At 45.9% G+C, this 27569-nt stretch overlaps 1 protein-coding gene across 2 annotated transcripts in view; it reads right to left on the bottom strand.

Annotated features, from left to right (window-relative positions):
- TLL1 (tolloid like 1) overlaps positions 1-27569 on the bottom strand; it is a 416213-nt gene that overhangs the window by 115990 nt on the left and 272654 nt on the right. For both annotated transcript variants that reach the window (XM_085641791.1, XM_085641792.1), the window contains exons 10-11: positions 17842-17944; positions 8519-8635 (exon numbers count right to left, since the gene is read on the bottom strand). In XM_085641791.1, coding sequence (XP_085497917.1) covers positions 8519-8635; positions 17842-17944 — 220 coding nt within the window. The remainder of the gene's footprint in view (positions 1-8518; positions 8636-17841; positions 17945-27569) is intronic.

The following is a 27569-nucleotide window of genomic DNA, read 5'->3' as shown; positions in this document are numbered from 1 at the left end:
TTTAAGCACACAGAAATGCAACACAAACCTGATTTTTGTGTTTACCAATAGAATACAATACAATGTACACTCTATTTGATAAATGCCATGCTCCCATTATTAGCCCACTTGCTTCACAATATCGTTTCAGAATGCGATTTTGAATATTGATTCACTAGTGTTGAACACTTATTTGTGTCCCACCAATCGTTTACTTATTTGTCATCAATTATTCTAGCATTTTTTTTTTCACAACAGATTTTACTGTTGACAGACAGAAGAAAGCCCAGGAAGGTCCGGGGCAGTACATCACATATATAACATGGCATTGGTGAAGATGTCAACTTTTTTCAATAAGTCCGTTTAGAACATGAGGATACATAAAGCAAAGTCTGTGGAAAATATGCATTATAAACAAAAAACAAAAGTGTCACCTGATCTACACAACTAACATTTGAAAATAGCCTTAGTCGCAATAGAACAGTATATGTACAATAGGTCCTAGGGTGTACACCCAACATGAAATCATCAAGGCAAATCATCAATACTTCGTGCTGGGGGGACTGGTTCAAGGTAAAGACTGCGATGTTCGGCCCATTGCTTCCATATTCTCGGGTGTTTCTGGGGGCATCCGCGTGCCTTAAAAATTGGAATTTCTAGCCCCATGAAGATATCATGGCCGCGCTTCCAGGCCCCGACCGAGGGTGAGGAGGCCACCTTCCACGCCCTGGCAATGTCTCACTTAGCAAGGGTTAGGCAAGGATAGCAGGTGCCTTTGTACCTATTACCTCCGATTTCGTCAGTGATGTGGAGCATGGTTAGGCGCGGAGACCGTGGATGTCCCATCCCAGGACCTCGGAAAGGCACGTAAGCACCCCGCGCCAGAAGCGCGACAGGACGGTACATTCCCAAACCGTGTGGAGGAAGGTGCCCTCGGCCAACTCGCAACGGAGGCAAGAAGGAGAAGCAATCATCCCAGCGCGCCAGAGCCGATGGCGTGTAAAGTATGCCCTATGGAGGTATTTAAATTGTATGAGCCGAAGACGTGCTGCTATGGCAGCGCCTCGTGGTGATTCAAGAGCCTCCACCCAGTCGTCCTCGTCAAGTGGACCCAAGTTGTCCTGCCAAGCCTCCCTAGTCTTGTGAAGTCTATCATGACTGTTGATGACTAGGGTGCGGATTAGAGCTGTGATTTTATGTACGCCCTGTGAGAAGTTGGCCTGATATACGATGTCACTAGTTCTAGTGTACACCTTGTATCAGTCCAAACAACCCTTATGGTGATTGGTTGTAAAGTCAACCTTATAGACCAGCTATCCTAGTGGTAGCATGGACAAGAGCAGTCTTAGGCTAAACTCTGTATGGCATGTGAAGCCAGCTGTTATACCATTTGCAACCCCTTGAATACCAAATGAAAGGACACCACAACAGATATATTATAAAAATAGAATGTATTTATTCTAGTCAAAATACCCTCAGCACTCTTTATGAGATTCGAGGTAAGTACAACACAGTCTTATTTAAGCATACATAAGTCACACAGGTAAGTAATACAGTTAGGCCCTAGGGGCCACGCAAACCATATACTAAGTAAGTGGTATAAGAACCACTGTCACAAACACAGGTTAGGCCTAGGCCTAGGGAATCGCTGGGGCTACACTATCCTATCAGTTGCTAGGCAGTGGGAGGCCCACGGGATTCAGGTGCAGAGTGGAAACACTCATGCGTAATGCGTTAAAGTCGATAGAAATAGTAGTATTTAGAAATTAAGAGTGTTAGGACACTTCGGAAGGAACTAGGAGTTAGAGACTTGGAAACTAGACACTAGGATAGTCAATACCCTTGTGAGCACCGGAGTACTCAAGTTACCTAGCCCACGGGCTGCAGGTGCATAGGTGTGAACTTGCGTCGGGTTTTGTCGTCGACTCCTATGGATGCCTGAAGAAAAGATGCTGACAGGCAGTCAGTGAAGAGTGTCCGGTGGATTCCAAGGGTGGAATCAAGAAGGAGGATACCTGCAAGCAGAGGGGACAGAGTCTAGGTCACCAGCCAGGAGCCGGGAAGGAACCAGGAAGAAACCAGGCGATGTCGTGAAGATGCAGGTGAAGAGGTGAAGCTTGTCGCAGCAGCCACGGGTACCAGGAGGCGTCGAGGACGACCAGAACCAGGAGGCGAGCTGTCCCACGAGGGCTCTTGCTGCCGGCGGCGTCGATGTCGAGTTGGGACACAACAAGCCTTGGCAAACGCAACCCACGCAGAATGAAGGATTTGCTTCTGTTGCAGACCAGGAAGGTCTGAGGTGCTTCTCTCTCACAGGGAAGCAATGGCCAGTCTGGAGGAGCCAAACCAGCGGTGGAAAGTCAAAGGTTCTTCGTCGCAGAGGTCACTAGCCAACGGGCAAGCAACCGGACAGACGCGTCGAGCAGGAAAATGCAGAAGGGCCCCACTCAGAACTCGTGGAGTGTGGAGGGCTGATCTTCGGTGCAGATGGTGCTCGGGGTTGGGGCTTCTCAATCCCCAGAGCACAACTTCGAGGATGCCTCAGAAGCTGCGCTGGAAGCAAGTAGCCAATTTTCCCAGGTAGCCGGTCCCACGTCTCTCGTCGCCTCCACGGATCTCAGCTTTGCTGTGGATGTGGATCAGGGTCGGAGAAGTCTGGAAGTCAAGGCGCTGGTCGGGCTCTGCAGTCAGTTCCTCGTAGGACTTCGGGCAAAGCAAACGGCAGGTCGCTTGATGGTGCCTGTTTGCACAGGGTGGCCACTCCTTGGCCACAAGGGAGATTCTTCAGTTTTCTTCCGTAGTCGAATGTCGAAGGTCCAGAGTTTCTGTTCAAGTTTCAGTTATCAGGATAATCCAAAGTCCTAGGGACTCAGCTCCCACTCTTATACTAATCTGGGGGGCTGGGTTACCTGCTAGGTCCCTCCTATGGGTGGGACCAGGGAGGGGGGTGGTTACACCCCATTACCTTTGTCCAATTTCACGCCAGGACTGGGGCTGGAGTGCCCCAGCACCGGTTTGAACTGGACTATGCATAGGACACCTTGTGTGCCCCAGGCAGTGTCTTGTTTCATTCATCCCTCCCTGCCCCAATACACTAAGGCCTGTCAAGGGTGGTGCTAGCACCTCCCAAGGCAGGAAACCTATTGTCCAAGCCTCCCTCGCTGGAAGGACCCCCAGCAGCAGGAGGTCAGACTTGTGTCTGTGGCAGCAGCATCCATTTTGTGACGCTGGGGCTCTGGTTAACTTTAACCGGGTAGTAGGTCTTCAACATGTCTTCTCCCTCTAGAAGGGAGGAATACTATTGTTATCGCCAGAAATGGTGTGGGGGTAGTATTCCAAAGTGTTAGACACCTTACACGACATGTTTTGATAAAGCCAAACCATAGTTACCATAACCGCGAGGATTATAAGGCACTTTAAGAGTATATGGTAGGCGATATCATAGAACAGCTATAAGGACATGGTTCCGAAAGCTGCAGACAGGCTCAGCTCATGCTAAAGCACCATCTCACATGTTACCAAGCACTCTGCCTTCAGGATTGTTAAGGCCTGCCATAGGAGTGACTGATAGGTTACCCATGTGTCTATATATAAGGTAGGTATAGGAATACTACACCTAAGCAAGGGGTGCTTACACGACCTTGCCCCAGCTGAGTGATCAGCCAGTTGTGTCATAATGGAAGGCCAGCCAGGGGTGGCATAATACATGCTGCATCCCCTGGTAGACCTAGGGTACACCCATGCCCTGGGTACCTAAGGTACACTGTACAGGGCCCTAGAGGGTGATCCTTACCAATTGGGTTATGTACCTAAAGTGCACAGTGTGAATTTAGAGAGAGAACAGCTGGGCTGTGGGTCTGATTAGCAGGCCCACAGCCACATCTAAGTCCAAAAATAGTGAAGCAAAAGGAAAAAGTGGGGGTGAACATAGAAAGCAGACCCTACTCTCCTACACGCCCATCTCGCCCATTAACACCTTGGCCTCAATAGGGCTAAAATCAGGAATAGTATCTTGTCACGAAAGATAAGGGGAGAAGGCATGTCGGAATTAAAGATATTTGTAGAATTGGGGGCGGGGCATTTGGAAGTCGGCCTGTAGCTGTTGAAATGACTTGAGAGTCTGGCCCTGAAGGACATCGCCGACCGTTGAGATTCCGATAGCATCCCAGCCCGCAAACCCGGAAAGCTCAAGCAACTGCGGCAGGAGGCCATTATGCCAGAGGGGAGTCTCCTTAGTAGTCTACCCCACCAACCAATTCTACGCAGAGCCTGCCGCCAAATCGCAAAAACAGTCCGAGCCGCGGGCGGCAGCGTGCCAAGCGCTGCTTTAGAGTATAGTATTGTGTGTAGAGATTTAGGGTCCATCAGCCAACGTTCAAGCGCATAGGCAGGGTCACGCCAGTTGCCGTACCACCAGTCATTTAGGACAAGGAGGTGGGAAGCTGCATGGTAGAGCTGGACATCAGGGATTGTGAGGACCCCACAGTACGTGGATTGGGAAACATGTTCACAAGGCAACTCGCGTGGAGCCCCTTCCCCCCACCCCCTGAGGAAATGGCTAAGATCTGAGTTCAGTTGTCGGAACCATGTGTGGGGTATGGGTAGTTTTGGAGTTTGTAGAGTAGGCAAGGCAGCGAGACCATTTTGAAGATGGCCGATCTGCCGAATAACATCAGGGGCATACACGACCAGGAGCTCACCTGTTGTCTAATTTGAGGCAGTAGGGGGGCCAGATTTTTAGACCAGGAGTCCAGTTGAGACGACGACAGGAACACCCCCAAGGTATTTAAAGCCATCAGGTGCAACTGTGACTTGTTGTGTCCATGTCCCAAGCTGTTCGCTCCCACGCAGAGGTCATAAATAGAACTTGTGAACGTTCATATAGAGGCCGGATGTTTGATCAAAGATTTCCATTATTCGGAGTAGCCAGGGGCCAGACCTATTCGGGCGTGTGAAGAAGAATAGGACGTCGTCAGCATATAGCGCTATATGATCGGACACCTCGCGTGACCACTTAAAGCTGTGCACCTGGGCATCGATTCGCACCCAAGCCACAAGCGGCTTGATGACAAGTGCAAACAAGTAGGGAGACAGAGGGCAACCCTGTCTGGTACCTCGCCCAATATGTAGAGGCCGCAAGGTGGAATCAATGATTCGCACCGAGGCACTGAGGTCAGTGTACAGGAGACAAATGCACTGAAGAAGTCTGGGGCCTATGTTTAAGCGGTTAAGGAGTGCGAACAGATAGGTCCAACTGAGGGAATCAAAGGCCTTATCCATATTGGCAAGAAGGAGCGCGGCTGGTTCATTTAACCCGTCTATGGAGGCAATCGCGTTGCTTGCCCACGAATATTGTGTCGAGTCGCATGATTGGGCATAAAGCCCGCCTGGTCGGGATGGACGAGCGTAGAGATATGCGGGAGGATGTGAATAGCAATAATTTTGGCAAGGAATTTAGCCTCAACGTACAGGAGGGAGATTGGTCTGTAGGAGGCATGCAGCTCAGGAGGTCGGCCGGGCTTCTCGAAGTGACGCCAGTCCACCGGGAGACGGCCGTCGTCAACCTCAACCTGGAGAGCCGCCAAGTAGTGTGGTGATATTTGGGATGAGTATTTCTTGAAGAACTCACACGGAAACCTGTTTGGTCCCCGTGATTTACCAGAGCGCATATCTGTAAGGGCAGTTTGGACCTCTTCCACAGTACTCGGGACATCTAGGTCATCCCGCACGTCATCGGATAGAGACCGCGGGTGCAGGTCGGCCAGAAATCGGTCAATGGTGTCTGGAGAAACAGTCTCCTGCCAGGCGTATAAGTGCGCATAGTAATCGGCAAAGCTAGCGGCGATGCTAGCGGAATCAGTAAGGACCTGGCCCGCGGGTCCCAGGATCCCGGGAGGGGTCACAGCATGAAGTGTCTGCTGGCACAGGTGGTGCAGGAGGGCACTGGATTTATCCCTCCCATTGATAAATGTGGCTACGCGTGGCCTGCCAGTACAGCTTGGCCTTGTCCAGTAGGTCACTGGCATATAGCTGTTGGGTGATGGGAAGCTGGCGATGAGCTGCCGCACCATCAGCTTCCCTACTCCTGCGTTTCAAGTCCAAGATTTGTGCTTCTGATTGGGCCAGCTTTTCGCGGCGCTGCTGACGCCGCACGCTACAGAAGGTAATGTCCACCCTCCGCAGAGTTGGTTTCATGGCCTCCCACAGCGTCCCCGAGGAATCTACAGTGGCATTATTAAGAGAGAAATATTCAGTAAGGGCCATGTACATCTGTTGGTGGTATGAATCGTCCTGTAGTAACCATGAGGAAAGGCGCCAGCGGGGCGGAGAGCGAGCCGGGCCCGGATGCACAGCTAGTGTGATTGGAGAGTGATCGGACAGACCTCTGGGTAAGATCTCAGCCATCTCAATCTTGTGAATGTGTGAGGGAGATATGAATATATAATCTATTATTCTAGCATTTTAATGTTTTTCAAACTCTACCTTTATTTTTTTTCATTGTTCTGTCACAAATTTACAAACTGTTAAGTTTGAGAGTTGCACTCGGTGGCTGTAGGGAAAGTACAAAGCTCTGCCATTAACTTGCAGTACTTTATCAGAAGGTATTTCCGCTCTTGTGTTGTTCACAAGAATCCTTAATAAACTGTGCACCGTTGCTTCTGACCACCACCACAGATTGACAGGTTTTTTTTACACATATTCCGTCCGTGCTTGATGTTGTTGTGAATAGTGTTTTGTTCTCCACTTGGCAAGAGACTTGAAACATTCTCACAAAGCCAGGAAAGAGAATGTGTTGCTATTGAAACTGTAGAACAAAGTATTTCAATGAAGCTTCTTGAACGCTATCTCTCTAAATGAAACAACCGGGAGAAATTAGCAGGAAGGCAGAAAATGATGTTGTGCTTCACTCGTGCAATCAGCCAACAGACTCAACAAAAGCTCACCCACGGGAAAGACTAATTTCCTTTTGTTGTCAGAGGTGCATAGTGTAAAGCAGATCTTAGCGGGCAGGACATCAACTGAGGATATTTATTAGCTTCTTTTAAGAACTAGAAACGTTGACAAAAGAAAGAAGTAAAGCACACCATGTTCCTCGGATATGACTGAAAGTGGGGCCAGTAGGGATGTCACAGAAAATAACTAATTATTTACCGGTTTTTGTAAAACTGCTGTTTTATTAAACAAAAATGAACCCTAATGCACATAGCTTGTGAGTGAGTGCTCTTACGTTAACATAAAAGTGCAAAGTGGGAGATGAGTTTGACAAAATTTAAGATAGAAATAACACAGATAACAATAAGGTCGTCTCCAATATAAATTACTAGTCAATCACAATTTATTTTATTATATTGTAGAATTTGTTTAGCACTTCATAGCATTGGTATGCCCTAAAGAACTGACAAGGAAAAGAAGGACTTATTAATTAAAATATACACCCAAACATTCTCCAGTGTTGCTTGACCGCATAGACGGATGGCACCTCTTTGCTATTCGAATAATGTGCTTCTGGTAAAAAGCCTGTGAAATAGAAGGCTTGAGAGGCTATTTGGTGTCTTCACTTTCGAAGTTTAGAAGCCTAGGGCCTCATTTATGGGATTTTGGCATAGGGCAGTGCAACAAGGCACCTTGCTGCGCTGCCCTATGCCAGGAGCGGCCTGTGGCAGTAAGAGCGGTGAGGAGGAGGATTCGACAGACGAAAACGAGGGAAAATTAAATAAATGATTCATTTTCCTCGTTGGCGTCTGTCGAATCCCCTCCACCCCCACCCCACCGCCCTTACCTGCACGGGCCGCTCCTGCCCTATGACAAAGTAAAAGGGCAGGAATTAACAGTATTAAAAGCAATACGGTGTATTCCTGTCCTTTCTCCCTGTGATGGTGCCGTTTCCACAGCCTAGCACCAAAGGAGGCACCCTTGCACCAAGGCGCAAGGATGCCTCCGTTGCATGAAGGATTGTATTTGTGCAGGAAGGTGCACAATCCTAAGAGGTGTTTTCCTCTTTCCATGTGGGCTGCAGAATGCAGCACACATAAAAGAGGAAAAAACAAGGAGATATAAGCATATTTCTCCTCTTTACGCCTCAGGTTTACATGAGTTTGTAAATCTGGGGCAGCAACAAATTCCATGAGTGTTGAAAGGGAAAACCTCCTGCAATGCCCATGGAATGACTCCCGGGTGCAGAGTAAGGCGAAGCAGTGATTTGCCCTGTGTCGGCTTATTCCTGATTTATGAGGTCACTCAAAACTACGCAGGGTGGCTTTGCATGGCTTCTTAAATCTTAATTGAGAGCCCTGAGTCATTCATGTACCCCCTTACGTGGTGCAAAAGTGAATCAGGACTCTTATAAATAAGCCCCCTGGTCTGTAGCGAAGTTCATGCTCCTTAGACATATCTTCCAGTTTTGCTAGTTAACATGATATAAGAATAATGTGATATGCAGTGAGCACAGGTAATGCTAATCAACAGTGGACTTGTTTCTGTTAATTGTAGGACTTCATATCCTCGTTGATAACACGCCCCTCAATTTTAAACCACATACCTTCATAAACTGCTGCGAAACCTTTCCCCACCCAGTTACTGCTGCTACGAAACTCAATCCACAGTCTGCTGTCGGTTGTTATGAGGGATTCCGGCAGTTTATCACCACAAAATCTACCTGGAAAAACATTCATCAAACAATGTTAATTGTGTACATGTCGATATACTGAGTAAGCATGCAAAGGTCAGTGCGAATGAAGGAGGACTGAAATGCGGCTGTGCTATAGCCGGCCACAAAGTCAGTGTATGGATGTTGTGAAGCCATGAGCCAAACAAATAAGAGTAATGGCAAACAGGGAACAAATGTTTGGCTCATGGGCCACTGAGACAAGGGGTTAATTCAGGGTGCATGAATAGTTTCCATGCTACAAACTAGGTTCTACATTAGACCATATTATAACAACCAGAAGAGCCTGAAATACATTTGAAGATGTCACAAACCTAGAACTAGTGATCACACCCTGCAGCTCACGAAAATATGCATGTCTGGAGAAATAACTGCAGTGCCAGCAAGGCCACTGGTTCGTGAGCACCATATTTCAGCCAGGGCTAATATGTGCATGCCTCTTTCTCCTGAGAGATCATGTTTCTTTTCAGAAAATTATAAGCATTACTTTCTGGGGATCTCTGTTCTCATTTTTGAAGGCGTGTTTTAGTGACAGGTTACCATGATGCAAAAAGCCTCGTTTTTATTGTCTCTGAATAATAGTGATTTGATGTTACTTTTTTAAAATGTAATGCTCATGTGTACATCATTTCTTAAATTAAGAGGACCCTAGAGCTGTTGCCTAGACACACAATTCTGTATATAAATGCAATATGTATGAATTTCCCACATGACCCATTGAACTATCAATTTTCCAAGGGAGACAGCTCAGGGGTTCATGTGCCAGTTGTAGAGAACTATGTACAACATGCAGGTAAGAGCTTTGATCCTCAGCAGTAGTATTGTAGCGTTTTATCATTCAAAGGACTCAACCGCTCCTGCAAAGAACATTACTAAAGCAGCGCCCTAATGCATAAACCAAGTTGATACGACGCTGGGAGTTGAGGGCTCCAGACTGTGGAATGTAATGAACCAAGGCCGAGGGCCTTCCTGAAACGTCCTGAGTAAGGAGCTCGTCTTTAAATGTGTCATGAAGAATATGAGACTGTACAACCGTCACGGATTGGATTCTAACTCTTTCCAGTCACCTCCACCGTCTATGTTCCCTTACAGCGCCCGAAGTAGCCAACCTGTAAAAAACAGCACTCTAGCAGACTGCTTAACTAATAAATAAGGCTGCAATGAAGAGCTATTTTTGAGACGTCTCTGATTTAACACTGTACCAAAAGGTGGTTATGCATAAAATGCATGGCTGCAGATATGTCTTCTGCAAAGTTATTAACTTTGGATTTCAGTGCGTGATTCCAAACAGTACTTGTGTTCCTATCGCAAATTACCGATATTAAATAAATCTAAAAAATAATAGAAGCATACCACTATGAAACAGCTGGCAGGGCTGCTACTGCAAAGCAAAGGGCCATGAGTGAATGCTCGCTCGATTGGAAACGCCACAGTTGCTGAACAGGCTCTCCTGGAACAGAATCTCGAACGAGCGCGCCTCTAAAATGTGTTAAAGCCGCATTTCACGAAAGGAAAAACCATGACGTGCTTTCTCGTGTTAAATCTATTAATACTATGGATTCCCAAGCAACGCTCAATGTGTTAGTTAACTTCCCTGCAAAAGCGCATTGGTCATGGCTGCTCACACTTCACTGGCTGAGCCACAACATTGATTCTCAAGGGCTTTCCCGAAAGCGAAGAGATTGCTGTTTCTTCTCTCCAAAACACCGTGCGTGGCATTTATTACCAGTGCATACATTCAGCAAACGTCACCATTTGTCAAGCGCTGTCTCCCGCTTTGCATTAACAACCAATTTCTCAACCGAGATCGAGCATCTCGGATACTGCCTGAGCATTTCCATTTTGTCGGGCACAGGGCAACCTGATCAAGCAAGCAACCAACCACCCGGTAACCGAATGGCCATTCTAATGGGCAATAACCGATCTAACAACAAATCAGCTGGTTCAGTGAGAAAACGAAGTCATCTCACAAGCAAACGATTTTAACAAGCAACCCAACTGGTCTAAAGGCCACACCAAATATCCAAACGCCTTTACAAGTTATTCAGCTAGTACAAAAGCCGATCTCTTGAGTAAACACATTGATATAATGAGTACACAGACTGGGCTAACAGTTAATGTAGCCTCGGGTGCGAATATGCTATTGTACATTCACAAAGTGATACAACACACAAATCAATACGTTTATTAAGTAAACCACGATCAGTTTAGCTTAAACAGATGAAACAAGGAAAATAACTGCAATAGCAAACAAAATAATAATAATCATAGCCTCCATTTCAAGTAGAAAGTGAATTAGTTGATACAGTGTGGACTAATCTAAATATAAAATACATTTATCTATAAGTCAACATCTATCAAGTAAGCAAATTAATTGTAATCCACTTGAAATGATGCAATAAACAAATAAACGAATACAATCATTTTCTTCTAACTCTTTTGAAATTTAAAATACAGGATTAGGCTAGGGTTTTTTTTTTACATATTTTTTATTGTTTTTAGTTCATATAAGGTGAATAATGAAGAAAATGCCCGAGTACTTGTGGTGTTCGTTACACTCAGCCCTACTCCTCCTCATCCAAGTGCTTATCTAATGAGGGTGTTCCACCTCAAGAGACAAGTAAAGTCCAGTTTAAAGTGCTGAGACTGCTAAACTCACCCACCTTGGCTGGGCGCTATAAAAGACACCAGCAACACCAGCATTTACCTGAAAAATCCCAGGGAAATTCAACATCTAGATAGCAGAGGTTGGGTGGGTGTGTTGCAAGGAATGTCATGTGAATGGTAGGACTAAAAGTATTAAAGATTACAGATAGGTAATTGGGGCATCACATCTACGTCCGTCTTCCATGCCTCAGTCCGAATTTATGAGAAATACTAACGTGCCAACAATACCTTCAGACAGTCCAAAAACCACCCACAGCCACAAACACTAAGATTATAAATGCAAAGCAGGTACTTTGTGCAGGCACTGCAGGCGAGACAGTGAGAGCAGGAGCCCCCATTCGTAGACACTAGGCAGGCGAAGAGACCACACTGCCAGCCAAGACCCAGCTTGGACTTGAGAAGCACCAAAGGTGCAAAAGTATAATCACACCCAGAATTAAGCAGGCAGGAAGAAAGAGCCCATCCCGACGGATCAAAAGTGACTTTCCATTGCTGCATTGCTGCAGCTGCATATATAAAAAACAAAACGATGCCCCCCAATGAGACTCAACCACCACAATGGAGAGGGTCTGGACGAAATTACAGACATGTGAAAGAGGCAAATGATCTACCATTGTCCCATCCAGACAGGGGGGCAAGATCAAGAATACCAAAGCCAGGGAACAACTGTGCAGCAAAACCCCTGCGTCCATGTCCATAAAGGAGAACCAGGATAGGATGCATCCCCGAGTCAAAACCTCAAGCCACACAAGAAAACAAGAGGTGGGAGGAAGAAACAAGAACCAAGCACCCATGTACCAGGACACAGGAGTGAGGAACTAACAAGCATGCAAGAGCCGCATCAACAGAGGAGTATAAAGGAATGGAAAGGAATGAACATACCTATTTCATCCACTTGAATAAAGCAAGGGTCTTCTATAGGAAGCTGTCTCTGTATACAGTGGACCAAAACGTGGTACACTGTGTAAAGAGTACAGGCAGTCCTTACCGGTTTTTAGAGGCAAAAATGATTGCATAAAATGGTCTCTTTTGCGGTAGTGTGTGGGAGCAGTTATCAGAGGGTAATGTTAAGCATTTGTTGTACTCCCTGAGGCAATAAATTAGACACACTCAAGAATAAATCTGAGACCAATTTAGAAAAATAAGTCATATTTTTATATACATTTCGATACCAATAATTATGTTGTCAAATAAGTACTTTTTTAAATATTGCATTTCACAAGCAAGTAAACAGTTCACTTAAAATATGTCTTATCACAGCAATGCTTTCCTATGGGAAGAAAAGGCGTATGATGCATGCAGTTATTTATGGTCAGTTTTTGGGGGTCTCCTACAGGACTTAGTGTCGTAGGGGGTCAAGGTCCAAAGTACCACCAGCAGTTACTCGTTACCTGCCCTGGGGCATACGGGTGCAGAGGTGGTGGTCGGGTTGGTAACTCTGCGCGCTACACTGGTGAAAAGAAGGGGGCAACCTAGAAGCAGGCTGGAGGGAAGGACAAGTCCCAGAGCTGCCAACGCGGTGGCTTGGGTCAAAAGTCTTCTGGGGATAAGGGGGCACAGTCGGTTCATTGGTACCAAGGCTGGGGCACTCGGTTGCAGAGTGGATATGTCGGCTGGGATCTGTGTGTCTTAGGTCTTTGCGGTTGATTGTCTCGATGGTTGAGGGTTTAGAAATCAGGACAGCTGGGACACTCTGGAAGTGTGCCTCTGCGATGCTGACTTTTCTCAATAGCTGCTCAGTCTTGGTGCTGTTAGAGTCCCAACTGGACTTAAAAGGCTTGGTTGCTACAAGGCATCCGGTTTCCTGAGTATTGGTGTAGCGCACCTCCTGTCAGTTCTGGTGTCCTCTCGCTCAGTGGGGAGACAGATCTGACCTTCAGGAGTATAGTTACCTCTTCCTGGGGGGCTGCTGTGTCGGGCTGGCTGGGGAACCGCAACATGGTAAACCCGACTCTGCTTCGTCTGTGCCTGCGGACTGTAGGGGATTAGCTCTTCTACTCCTCCAAGGTAGATTGCTGGCAATTTGGAAAGGGTTGGCAGTCTACCGGAGTTCTTTGTAGTTGCTCAACTGCAGGATGAGTCACTCAGTCACAATTGTGAAGACTGGTGCAGGCAGGTAGGGTTTGGCACCAAAAGTCCACAGCAGTCTTCAGTTCTCATTGGCTTCTTTATCCTTTTCATCTGCATCTGTTGAACCTAATTTCCTGGCATCAGGGGTGCTTCCTGAATACTCAATTTAGGGACGTTAAGGGGAGTGACAGGTAGTAGCCAATGGGATATTTATCCTTAGGGCGGCTATCCACCCCTATATGACCACTTCTTGTGGGAAGTGGGCATAACCCTGACTCAGTGAGCCTAATTCCACCAACAACTAAGATGGCAGAATTCTAGTTTTCGTGTTCACATACGGTAGCCCACTTTGTGGTGGAACTAACCTGATGGGGAACAGAACTCCTGACTAGCTAATTTTCCTGCCAGTCCTGGTGTGAAATGGGCCCTGTCTGAGGGGAAGCCTGGGATGCATATCAAAGGTGGCAGAGGCCTTTGAAGCCTCCCGCCTTGATACGCTGATTACTTAGCCATCCTGCTTGTAGGAGGTGACAACACCCCAGGTTGAAGCAGGCATGGTTTCTTCCCTCAGAGAGTGTGGGCTCATACCTGAAGGGGGTCAGTAACCTGTCTATGGTGGCAGGCTGGTCTACACCAGTCACTCAGCACACTGGTAGTAGGTAGGTTTTCAGGGGGCTTCTCTAACGTGCCCTCTTGGTGCTTGTTTTAAGAAATCCATCACTGGATTCAACGTGGGCTTATTAATACGAGATGTTTGATACCAAACATCCCTAGTGTCAGTGAAGGTATCATGTAGCCGGGTAACTGGTAATTACCAGTGTCCAGCACATGTACCTAAAATGGCTTCCCTGTTCACTTGTAATATCTAAGAATCGACTAAGACTTCACAGGGGCATATCTGCTCATGCAGATATGTCTATACATGTAGTATAGTACACCCTAACTTAGGGCTGTAAGGCCTGCTGTAGGGGTGACTTACCAATACTGAACGCAATGTCTGCAGGCATGGCACACAGGAGTTGTTCCATGTTGTGTCTTCACTTTTCTCTGCACCATGTCATGCAGCTTGCAACAGCAGTTTGCATGAGTGTGCTGAGGGGTTTGTGAGGGTGGCACAATACATTCTGCAGCCCTTAGGGACCCTCTTTAGCCTCATTTTCCTAGGTACCAGGGGTACCATTTAATAAGGACTTACAGGGGATGCTAAAAATATTTCTAATTGGGGGAACAATTGTGCAGTTTTAGGAACAGAGATCTGGCACTGGGGACCTGAATAACAGGAACCCAGTGCACTTCTGTCAAAATTCCATCAATTATCAGGCAAAAAGTGGGTGTTACCATGTCAAAAAGGGGCCCTTTCCTACACCTACAGCCTATCCCAGACCACAAACTAAGCTAATATGTTGCCTGGAGATGGACCGTAAATGCAAAATTCCAACCACTAGCTGACAGGGAGCAGAACAAGCAGTAGGGTGCATGGCTGGAACTGGGTTTGGGAGGAATGATACCCAAGGTTCCCACAGCAACAACAGGTCCCCAATCAATGATGACCATGAGCACAGAGGAAAGGGTAAAGATGGTGAACTGTGGGCTGGCCTACCCATGCCAGGTAGAGAGGTGACACAAACTGGACACAGACCTACTTCATCTAAGAGCCCAAACAAGTACAACAAGCTCAACTCAAGGTGTGGTGATCAAGGAACACACATTAGCTTCAAGGGACATCTGGGAATCAACTCTGGCTGGGACACTGGCTTATTGGAAACGACTGCTAAAAGAATAGAGAGGTGTAAAGAACATATGGAGACAAGTCCGTCAGGCAATAAGCAATCAGATCCAGGTGCCATGGCCACTGCACCATGACTTGTTGTGAGCTAAGGACCAGAACATAGAACCCAGACAGAAGGATACACACTCAAAAAGAGGAGCAATAACCCAAGAGTACTGATGAATACCCAGCCTGTAATGGACCAGCCAGCAAGCACCACAGATTCGGGGCATACTCACCTGAGGACAGGTCTTCCCAACTTCTTATTCCACTGGCTGGAGATGTAGGAGGTCAACCATGAGGAACAGGCACTGAGTCAATTATGCAAAAGGCCCCTCAAGAGGAGTATCGTGTGCATCAACCTCTGGAGACACATGGGCCAACCAAACAAAAAGAATCCCTTAAGTACCACCACCAGCAGGTGATGAACTCTGGAATCAATGGCAGTCTGGTGGACATTCATCAGTCCAACAGGATGTTTGACTCTTCACATAGCAAATAGAAGATGTACAGCAGTAGCTGTAGTAGGGCATAGCTTGTCTACATGACAACTAGGAAGGAGGAGCTATGGCATAAATGGAGGTTAGCACACAGCAGCATTAACAGATGGGCTGCATGCAGAGAAGCCAGACTGAGAAATGTGAGCATATGTGTTTGAACGGTAAACTTTAATAGGAGAGAAGTCAATAGCCCAGCTGGAGACAGGCCTCCACAGCCAAATAATGTGTGGTCCATCTAGTGATCAGAAAAATGAGGAAATGGTCATTCTGAACCTGCCAGCCATGCTCCACTTCGAGGCCAAGCTCTGGTTGGGGCTCCCAACATGACCACTAATCCAAAGACAGAGGGCTTCAGGACACTCAACCATAGCCAACTCAACCTGCCTTACATGTTAACTTTGCAGTGGTGCATAAACAGGTCCATTCCCTTAAGCATCATTTTTGCCACCAGCCTAGGGGAAATGTTACAATTTGATTTATTCTTACTCCACATTACAAAAACATTTCTACAACAATGAAAAACAGATCCAATTGATACAACAACCGTTATTGTCTTTGCATCAATACCATTTTTTCCACTTTTCACATGTGCGAGATGGTACTAAAGGTGAGGCAAATTAGTTAATTGCGTACTTAAGGTCTGTTTACGAGTTTGACAGTCCTTGAGCAGGTCGCATGCCAACACCCTGCTCCAGGACCGCCAAACCTGGCCACCACCACCCACCGGCCAGATTACAAGTAATTTTGTTGTCTGGTGGGCAGCGTGGCGGTCCCTCGGAGGTGCAGTTTAAGGGCTCATAGTAAGCCTTATAATGGCACTGCTGCAGGACTGCCAAAGGACGTAACTGCATGGCATGGATTGAGCAGTCCATGCAGTGCTGGAAGAGGGGTGCATTCACACAGGGGGGCACAACATGTGCCCCCCATGCAGAGGGGTAACAGGGGGCCCCTTTGTTTCCCCACAGCCAGCCTTTTCATGACGGGCTCACCTCCATGAAAAGGCTGGCAGTGGGGAAACCTGTAATATGCATGGCGGTGCCACAGTGGCACCTTCATGCATATTTCTTTCCCAGACCGCTGCGCCACCGACAAGGATCGCAGATCCCTGGCGGCAGTCCCAAAACATTCTGACTGCCGTACTCGTAATATGGTGGTATGACTGCTGGTGAGGCAGTCCTCAACCGCCACCACACCTAAACCAGGGGTTCGGTGGTCCGATGGACTGACAAACTCGTAATCAGGCCCTTAGTATGTGAGGAGAAACACGCAGTGCAAAATGCTTAGTTTCCTTTTGTGGCATTTATGGATGTGGAAATCCTTTTTATAACTCAATTACACAGGTAACATGAATAATTACTAAGCAATATGTGCATCATATTTATTTTCGTTGGGTCACAATTTGCTTAGTTCATATTTAGCTGGTGCAAACATTAATGTAATTGAAGCTGAGCTAAATTTGGTGGCTTAATTCAATATTACACACTGAATAAAACAGGTAGAACAGAGATTAGCTCTTTACCTAACATGACCCTAGAGGCATCACCTCTATAAAGCAAAACACTGACGTGTAAATGTTGACTAATGCTTGCTGTACATCCCGGTATTGTGTTATATGAGCTTTAGTACATTACAGATTACTCACCAAAAACTATTCATCGAAGGTGAGTTTGTTTCACTGAAAAACTATAGCTGAATGGATAATGTCAGGTTTTTATTTAAAAAACAATTTATTATATGGCATCACATGGTCACTTTAAACAAGCTGACTCCTCAAAATGCTGCGTCGCTGTACCTTGGCGAGTATGACATTTCTTACAATTTATAGAGGTTAGCCATGAATGATTTTAAATGGTGGATTTGTGCGTGTTGTTTTAGTTTGTAATGAGGATATTTTCCGGTGTTGGCAAAATAAACTATAAGCACCCAGAAAAAAATCACTCAAAATAACGGATCCACCAGAATTCTTTTTCAGATCAACATTTCCCTGACCATGACCTTGTACTGTGCTAAATGCGGACGTGGTGCTCTGAATCTGTTAATACAAAGCATGTACGGGCAGCCTCCCAGTTACATTAGGTTATTCATTTACAGTACTAGGATTAACAAAGCAGGGATTAATTACACACGGCGTGTCTGCCAACCCCAGCTACATTTTAATTAAACCACGTTCAAGCCCGGAGGTCTTTACTTACCAAGTAGAGGGGATTTTCTCCAATAGCCATCTCTCACTTCAATGTAGTCATACCAGCAAAGGCTGCTTTTGTACAGATCCATTGTTGTGAAATTTAGGACAATCTGCAAGCAAAAACAGAAAAAACATTTATGAAAAGCGAACTTTAATTAGGTTAATAATATTTGTATTTCAATTCCTGCTACAACAGCACTTCCTGTAAAGGGGCTAATGCCCTGCTACCATGAAGGCATACAATAAGGGATGCTAGGGCCAATAAATGACTGGCATGGAAAATCTAAAACGTAACAACTAATCACGACTCAGAGTTATGAACTTTACCAGATTAAAACCAATATCCCATTAACACTAAAAGATGACAAATGTAGGCTCAAACAACTTCAGATTGTCAGCACCAGACAACAGCAAACATCCTATCAGATGATAGTCCCACGCAATATTCAATCAAGCTTCTCAATTATTTACTGTCATGGCAGCTTACTCTTTCCGGAATGTTAAAAAAGTGGTATAAATCGCCTTCCAGCAACCTTGATACCATCATTAGTGCATTAATTTGGTTTACAACATGATTGACTGGCAAGAAATCTAAAGAAGATGAGAAATGGCATATATAATGCATTCTCCTAAACCAGCATACTAGTTTTAAATGGGAAACAGCCTTTACAATGAGGGCACTACAATATAATGCCTTTATCACACACCCATAACCACACAATGTCTTTACCTTGCAATGCCTTTACAACACCAGCCTCTATCGAAAATGTACGAGTTACTTACCTTCGGTAACGATGTATCCGGTAGAGACGATTCTAGCCGCAGATTCCTTCATGTAGAATTATCACCAGGCGTGAGATTGGAATCGAAAACTTTGTGCCACAGCATCCCTGCGTGCCGGGGGGGGGGGGGGGGGGGGGAGGGGGGGCCTTTTAGCCCATAGAAATGAATGGGAAGCCATTCCTTATTTGCGACTCGCAATTTGCGCGTCGTAAATAAGGAATGCGTAGGAATCGCAATTTTAATTGCGAAACCTACATACATTGCATTTTGCGAGTCCTTAATAGTGAATCGGTAAAATTCGCTATTAAGGACTCGCAAAATACAATGTTGATACATTTGGCCCATAGTTACATGGTACAACTATAGTTTACACCCCCTCAATGCACTGCTTTTGACCTCACATATTACATCACTCATGACATGGTCAGTGACATCACTGATAACATCTCAAACGCCATCACTGATGACATCATCCAGGAAAGTAAACTTCAATATACTTTATAAAAAACAAGCAGAAGACACAGGTAAGTGGGTGTGTGAGAGCTGTATGGGTGAGTGAGTGACTGTATGAGTTGCTGTATGGGTAACTGAGCAGCTGTGTGAGTGGCTGTAAGGGTGGGTGAGTGGGTATTTTGGTGAGTGGGTGGCTGAGTGAGTGGCTTTATGGGTGAGTGAGTGCATGTGTAGTGGGTGTATGAGTGAGGGAATGTCTCTGAGTGAGTGTATGAGTAAGTGAATGGGTGCGTGAGTGGCTGTATTGCACAGTCAGTGTCTGTGTGAGTAGATGTATAGGTGAGTGGGTGGGCACGTGAGTGCTTGTATGGATGTGTGAATGCATATGTAAGTGGTTGTGTGGGTGAGTGAGTGGCTGAGTGAGTAGCTGTATGGATGAGTTAGTGGCTGTGTGAGTGGCTGCATGGGTGTGTGAGTGATTGTGTGAGTCTCCGAATGAGTATTGTGAGTGGTTGTGTGAGTGGCTGTATGGGTAAGTGTGTGGGTGCATGAGCAGTTGGTTTAGGGGTGGAGAATGGTATAGAGTGGTTTGGATGTTTTTAGGGTTTAGTGGTGGGTAGGGGTAATGGGTGGTAAGTTTACCTTTGTGGTGTGCGGTGGGTGAGTGTATTGGGTGGTAAGGGTGTTTTTAGAGTTTAGTAGTTAGTAGGAGTGTGGTTCCCTCCCAATTTTTTAAAACATGCATTGGAAAGGCATGCGTGTTAAAGGAATATGCGTGATAAAGGCTTGCATTGTAGAGGCAATGCATGAAAAGGCAATGCATGGTAATGGATGCATGGTAAAGGCATACATTTTACAGTCATGCGTTGTTAAGCCACACAAACATTTTCGACCCTCCTGCTTCAGATTAAAAGCCCTGTAGCTTAACCGATAGCAACAATCATGAGCCAGGCAGCACAGCTGGTCTAAGCATTTCGTGCTTATGTAGGTCTTGAGAAGACAAGCGTCATCTGCTAGGGATGACATCTGCACTCATATCTAGCATTTAACTATGTGTTCTACAATGTGAAGGACTAAGATGCCCCTCATCATCCAGGAATTTATGTGAGCCATGCAGGATGGCCACAGAAACTGGAAAATCTGAACCTTTGAAAGAATGCATGGCACCTTATATAAAATTTGAAAAAAGTTTCTGGGGACTGAATTGTTCACCCAAAAACTTGGATCTGGACAAGCCACCATAACGACGTTGTCACTCATGACCTTTGGGATAGCTAAGCTGCTTATGCATTACAAAGGGGGACAGGTATACTTTGCTTTTAGCTGAAGAATAGCAGCAATTATTCCCCTTAACACCTTTTCCAAATTTGTCTGGCCCTTAAAGGGATAATAAAAACAGTAATATGAAAGTAATCTGAGCGGTGGATATGTTAGTCAGTTAATTGGATTGAGAAGGATAGTGGAGGGGTAAAAGACGGAAAAAGGTTTGCATTTATATAGCGGGCGAGGATTATTCCCACCCGAGGCTCCAGGAGACCTATACCCACCCCAAGTTTTAGAGCTATTTGAGATTCACCAAGAGGATTCCCCAGTGTTTGGGATAAGTATTTGTCTTTACGTTGGTTTGCTACTGTACAGTGTTTTCACACCTGATTATTGTGCTTGACTTGTTGATATAGTAAAGTGTGTTAACAGTACCCTCTACTTGATTCACGGTTTCGGAGAATAGATTAATTAGTTACCACACTTTGTTTCTCCTAGGCTCTGAGGGTTCGAAGACAGAATAACAAACCTCAATGTTTTTAAGATCACAGTCAAGAAAGAGGAAAGGTGTTGGCAGCAGTACGCACTCCTCACCCATAGGACGTACTGATTGGTGGACTGTGCATAACCCCTGAACTGCAGGGCTCATGGGACTTGAAGTTTTTTTAAATGTTAAGTTGAAGTCCTGTTATCTCCAAATCCCTCTGATTTTGAATTTTCCCATAGGAATATCCCGACCCATATGTGAAGCGTCTATGGTAATGGGTAATGTGGAAGGTGGCTATGAGAATGATCCTGTTGTTATATTTGTTCTGTTCCACTACACTATCTCTTCCTGTAATTTGTGCTCAACAACAACTAGATCCTCCCAACTCCCTGTTGCTTTTGGCCATTGAGTTTGAACTCATTCTTAGATTGGTCTCATATATAGCCTTGCGTGTGGTATGAGAGGTATGCAGCAGGTCATCTTCCCCAACATATGCCCCCCAGTTCTTACTGTCAGAAACTGACTATTCTGGTACTGTTGAGTTTCTTGCAATAAATAGACTATCTTCTTCTCACAAGGGTATGCTATGGTTTGTATTGAGTTGATTCTTACTCTCAGGAACTGCTTTCTTCTTCTGGAGTTGGCGATGATTTTTCTATGTTTAGCAAAAATTCCAAATTGCGTAGTGTTTATAAATGCTCTTCGCACTTATGTTGAGAATTTGCTTTCACCAGCCAGTCGTCTAAGTAAGGATATACATATATTCCTTGCCTTCTTAGATGCACCAACACTGCTGCCAGGCACTTTGTAAACACTATTGGTGTTGATTTTATTCTGAATGCTAGCTCTTTGAACTGATAGTGTTCGCGTTTACCACAAAACAAAAGTATTTCTTGTTCCTGTGGGTCATTTGGATGTGGAGATATGCATCTTTTAGATCGATTGTTGCCATATAATCTCTTTGTTCTTGAACTTTTGTGTTTTTATGAATCTGTTTATGAAACGGAGGTCTAGTATTGGACGAAGAGTTCCTCCTTGCTCTGGTATTAGGAAATATGTTGAGTAGTTTCCCTCGTTGATCTCGTTTTTGGGCACCATTTGTATTGCTTTCTTTTGAAGCAATTCTTGTACTTCTTGTAGTAATCGGATACTTTTCTCCATTCTGTAGACCACTTTCTTTAGGTCTTTTATTGTGGTTTCTTGATCAGTTCTACGAAATAGCCAAATCATATGATGTTGATTAACCATCTGTCTAATGTTATCTTCTCCCATTCTTGGAATAAGTCTTTTATTCTCCCTCCCACAGGTTTTTTGTATGTGAGGGGACCCTGATCTGTTGAGTCACTTATTGAATGGAACCGCTGCTCCCCATTGTGGCTGCGGTCTTCCCCTTGCTCACACCTAAACAATTGTTGTGAAGTTGGTTGGTACTATCATTGTTGCACTGGTGTTTGCAATTGGCTTGTTGCCTGAGACCCTTGATGTGAAGCTGTGCTCTGGAAACTTCCTATCCCTTCAGGTTTCCTCGTAGGGGTGGATCCTATTCTTAGGTTTTCCCTGAAGTGCAATGCTCACATTTACTTTGCTGCTTTATTGTCTTTCTTTAGCTGTTGTTGTGTTTCATCAACTGTACTGCCAAAGAGTTGTTGCCCATTGAATGATGTATTAATGATGTTACAATGTACTTCATTCTTGAATCCAAACTCTCTTAGCCAGGCATGTCTTCTTAGGGTTGTCCCCGCCATCATCAGTCTACTTGCTATATCTGCAGCATCTTGCCCTGATTTTAGGCAAGTGTTGGCAATATTCTTGTCTTCCTCTGCAAGGGATGTCGCTCCCCTCTGGTACTGTGCAGGCAGATATTTTATAAGTTCAACCATCTCCTCTCAGTGCTGATAAGCATAACTGTTGAGCAGGGCATTAGAGTTTGCACCACCAAGTCCATCTTCTTGCCCTTTTTGTCCGGAGGCAGTCCGGATGTTGTGGGAATTTACTCTCATTGTTGTTGCTGATGCAATGATAGAGCCGCCTGGGACTATCCCTCTAATGTAAGGAAGGTCTTCAGAGAAATGATTATATTTATTTTCGCCCCTTCATGTTACAGACCTGCAGGTTGAGGGTTCCTTAGAGTCTTCTCTTCCTTGGTCCAGTATACTTGGGAGCATGGGAAGTATAGGAAGCTGGCTCTGTACATACTATACCAAAGTGAGGTATAGTGTGCACAGAGTCCAGTGGAACACAAAAGGTAGGTAGAGGTAAAGTAGTTAGCACCTCACTCTCTATTTGTGGTAGTGTGGTTGAGCAGTAAGGCTTTATCAGAGGACAGTGTTAAGCATTTGTTGTTGACACTCAGTCAGCAAATGAATTTACACACCCAAAGACTAAACTTCAGGACAATTGTTTTTCTATAAAAATATTTTTTTGTTATTTTATTTTCTAGAACCAAGCAAGCCTGGCACAGGTAAGCAATAAATACTTTACAGCAGTAATGCAGTTGTAACACAGTTTGGATTGCAATTGTATATGCACTTTGTTTTGATTACAGTATTGTTACTGAAAATGCAATGCTTTGGAAATACAGTACATATACTTCGTATAGGCTTTTTAGTAAAATGACCAGTAGATTACTTTGCAGATTACTTTTCTTTCACAGTACATTTTACCTGGATGCTGCACTGGGACATTTCCTGTGAACAGGTGAGTAGAAGCTTTTTTTTATTTAGTACAATTTTAAAAGGATTTCTTAGGTTTTCGAACTCCACACTTAGAAACTTTTTATAGAAAAACCGTCAATGTTATCCTATGGAGGAAAACAGTGTTATCGGTTAACAGGTAAGTACTCTGTTGTGGGAGTTGGTATTCTGGGGTTAGACTCAGGGGTCCCCCAGCATCAAGGATACAATCTTGTTACACCCTCAGCGGCACTAGGGCGGCCAGGTGCAGAGTGCAGAGGCCCAATGTTATCCAATGGGGGATAGAGGACCTCCTGTTGGTGGCTGCTGACGAGCAGGCAACTGGGTTGTGGGAGCAAAGCTCCTGGACTTAAGCTCAGGGCAGATGGGGGTTTGAGCCAGCACAAAATGTGCACCCACAGCTGCACTGGGGAGGCCGGGTTCAGAGTGCTGTTTTGGCATCGGGAGCCCTGTAGCTTTCAATGGGGAGTCTCGGGGTTTGCAAACACACCTGCAGGCTCGGGACAAAGGTCTTCTGGGTGCGACCACCACTTGGAGAGGTAAGTTGGGATGCTGGAGGTTGGTTAGGCACCCTCGGATGGGCCACCCAAGGCCGTGGGGCATCGGGTGCAGGGGTGCCTTTTAAGGTCGGATCTTCTTACCAGCTCCTTCTGGTTTGAGGCTGCAGACGTCGGCTGAAGACTTGAGGCAGGTCAGGGGGCACCGGATCTCGGGTCAAGAATGCCGGGAAGACCTCCTCTTGGTGTTGGGCCACACGTACTCAGGTCGTGGGCGTTGGGTGCAGAGTGGTGCAGACCCGCGTATCCTTGCAGAGCTGGAGTCTCTTGATGAACAAATCCGGTGTTCACGGGAGACAGAGTCTTTGGGATGGAAGGCAGGCAGGTCCTCTGGGTTTCTGAAGGTTGCTGGCTGCAGGACACATCAGGATTTTGCTGGAGCAGTTTCGAGGTGGGGACAGGCCAGTAGGGCTGGGGCCAAGTCAGTGGGTGTCCTCCTCTTGTTAGCTTTGGCACAGCTGTTCAGTCCTTCTTCTTTTCTTCTTCTGGTTTTATGTCTATGGTTCAGGGGTGCCCCTAAATACTAGATTTAGGGGTGTTACAGGTAGATAAAAAGGTTGGGACCATTGGGTCCCTTCCCTGGGGTGGGTACATCCCTTATTATGCCCCCCTCCAGTGGGAGGGGGCATAAACCTCACCCTGGTTGGTTGGGTACCCCATCTGCAAGATGGCGGGGACTGAGAGTTGTGCTTCACCTTGCCTCCCCTACCTTAGGGGTGGAATTGGCAGAGGTGGGCACACCTCTCTTCCTCACTTGTTTTTCCCGCCAGTTCTCCTGCCCAAAGTGGGGGTCAGAACCAGTGGGGACCAGTTGCTGAAAGCAGCAACTGGCCTGGGGAAGCTCACAAAGGCGGCAAGCCTTTGAAGCTTCCCCTTCGTGGACTTCGCCCATCCTGGGGGAGGAGGCTTGGCAACTCGTCCCAGGATGTGCATTGTTTCAGGTCCCAGAGAGCAGCAGGCTCTCGACCCAGGGGTCCAGAAACATGTCTGGTGGTGGCAGCTGAAAGCAGCCACTTAGCCTGGACACTAGTGGTAGGTCGTTTTTCAGGGGGCATCTCTGAGATACCCTTTGTATGCATTTTTCATTAAATCCCACACTGGCATCAGTGTGGGTTTAATGCATTGAGAAGTTTGATATCAAACTTCTTACCTTTCAGTGTAGCCATTATGATGCTGTGGAGTTTGTAATGACAAACTCCCAGCACCATATACTGTTAATGGCAGCACTGCACTTACAATGTAAAAGAACGGTCGAAGACGCTATAGGAGTACAGGGCTCATGCACCTGTATTCTCACCACTGTTATAGTGCACCCAGCTAGAGGGGTGACTGATCTATGCCAGGGTAGTGGGTTGTAGGCACGGCACACAGGGATGTGTGCCATGTCGACTCTTCACTTTATTCTGCACCAAGACACGCAGCCTGCAAAGGCAGTGTATGACGGTAAAGGTGCAGGGCCTCTAAGGGTGGCACAATAAGTGCTGTAGCCCTTAGAGGTCTTCGTAGGTCACATTGCCCTGGGTACCTGTGGTACCATTTACCAGAGGCTGACCTGTGGCCAGAGTTGCCAAGTGGGTTTGTGTTCAGTTTTGGGGAAAGAACACAGGCCCTGGGAACCTGATTGGCAGGGACCCAGGGCACATTAAGTCAAAAGTGCATCAGTAGTCTGTCAAAAATTGGGGGGGGTTACTGCAACAGAAACCCAGCTTCTCACAGGAAGGTATTGACTTTTATTTTATGATGGTAATAAAGTCACCAACAAAAAGCAAGACTGTACTTTCTCTTACTCCAGCTGAACGCTGTACTCATCAGCTGCCCTCTTGATCAACTGATTATACATAGTGATGTCATTTGCTGGTGACGGTCTCGATCGATAATTATCTACCCCCTCCTATGGGGAGTCTGTTTCAAGGTCTTGCCACTGGGTCTCTAGGTATTCAGACCCCCTGTGCTCCGGAACATGCCCTGTGACCCCGGGCCTTCCTCTTTTTTGAAGAGAAACTCTTGTTCCTCTTCCTCCAGAGGTTCTAGTGATATTGGGGGCTCTAGTTCTCCAACGTCCTTGGCCTTTTCCGTGACTTCCACCGAAGCTTTCGGTGGAATCCTGAACTCTTTAAGAGAGGCATAAAAAGTTTTCTTCGTTTGAAGAATCGTGGGCATTTTGACTTTGAGACACTGCTTCTTGCGTTCAATTTCGGTCGAACGATCTTCAGCTTGGAGCGGAGGTGTTGACTTGCTTTTTGACGTCAAGCCTTTTGTTTCTTCGCTTTCTCTCTCTCTCTCTCTACACCTCAGTCGTCCTTTGATGCTGTAGCCTTCTCCGAAGCTCCGCTGCCTGCGGTGTCCTTCGAATGGGACCTGAGGGTTCTCTTAGATTCTGCTTGCCTTAGGTCGGCGTCATTTTCAACGCTGATGCAGCTTTTGGTGTTCTTGAGACTGATGAACAATACTCACCCCCGTATATTTTTTCAGTGTGACCTGTAATTGTTTCTCCTTCGATTTGTAATGTTTCTTTTTGACATCGATAACCCTGATTTCGACATTCATGCCCTAACCTTTGGTCACCTCTGAAATATTATCCTCCTCCTCACTCGACAACCACAAGTCTTTCAGCAACTGAGTCTCCTTATGGCCTCTATTTCTCTCTCCCTTTTAAAGTCTTTGGTTTAAAGTCTGGACAGCTGTTGCAGTCATCGCCTCGATGATCTATCAGGAGGCACAGGTTGCACACCTCGTGATTATCTTTCTGTGAAAACGTGTGGTGGCACCTCAGGCAGAAATGAAATGGTGTGTTTTTCATGTCATGTGGAACAGAGAGCAACCTGCCCAGACATTCTCCAGTATTCCTTTGATGTGCGGACTCTTGTTGACTTTAATCCGATGTTTTCTCCGGCATCTTGTGTTCTTATGCTGATGATTTCTCAGTTAAATCTTCCTTCTTTTCGATGCTTGGAGTGGCTTTAGTAATGCTTCTAGACCCACCGGTGGAAAAAAGAAACTTAAGATGTTGACCATGCGTGGAAGCTTCTGGGAGGGCGTATGACTTCAAGAGGGGTTGAATCAGACACCAAATGGTGGGACAATCAACGCCTAACAAAAAAAAGCAAACAGAGACAAAGGACTACTACTATAAAGGAGAGGATGGCAGAATAATGCACAGCATGTGAATCCAGAAAAGATTCACACTTCAAAAAGATACCTTGTGGCATGTTATGTTCCTGTAGCCACAAAGGAGGACAGCCAACTGATCCGTGGAGTCCATATCTTTGTCCTGGGAAACAGGTCCAGCCCGTCCGATCTGCTCACAGGTGGCAGACAGCAGGTCCAGTCCTCTTCTACTGCACCGCAGTTCCTGAAAGAGTTCTGAGGAGCTGGGGTTGTGGTGCTACTTTTGATCAATTCACTAGCTAGTGGGTAGGGGAGACTCCTGCCCACTCCCTGAAAAATGGTCACAAGGTTCCCAAGGGCAAACCTTCCCACTTTTGCAGTACATTCTGTT

This window comes from Triturus cristatus, chromosome 2_2 (genome assembly GCF_964204655.1).
Source record: "Triturus cristatus chromosome 2_2, aTriCri1.1, whole genome shotgun sequence".
Lineage (NCBI taxonomy): Eukaryota > Metazoa > Chordata > Amphibia > Caudata > Salamandridae > Triturus > Triturus cristatus.
This window is presented reverse-complemented; position numbering and strand designations above follow the sequence as displayed.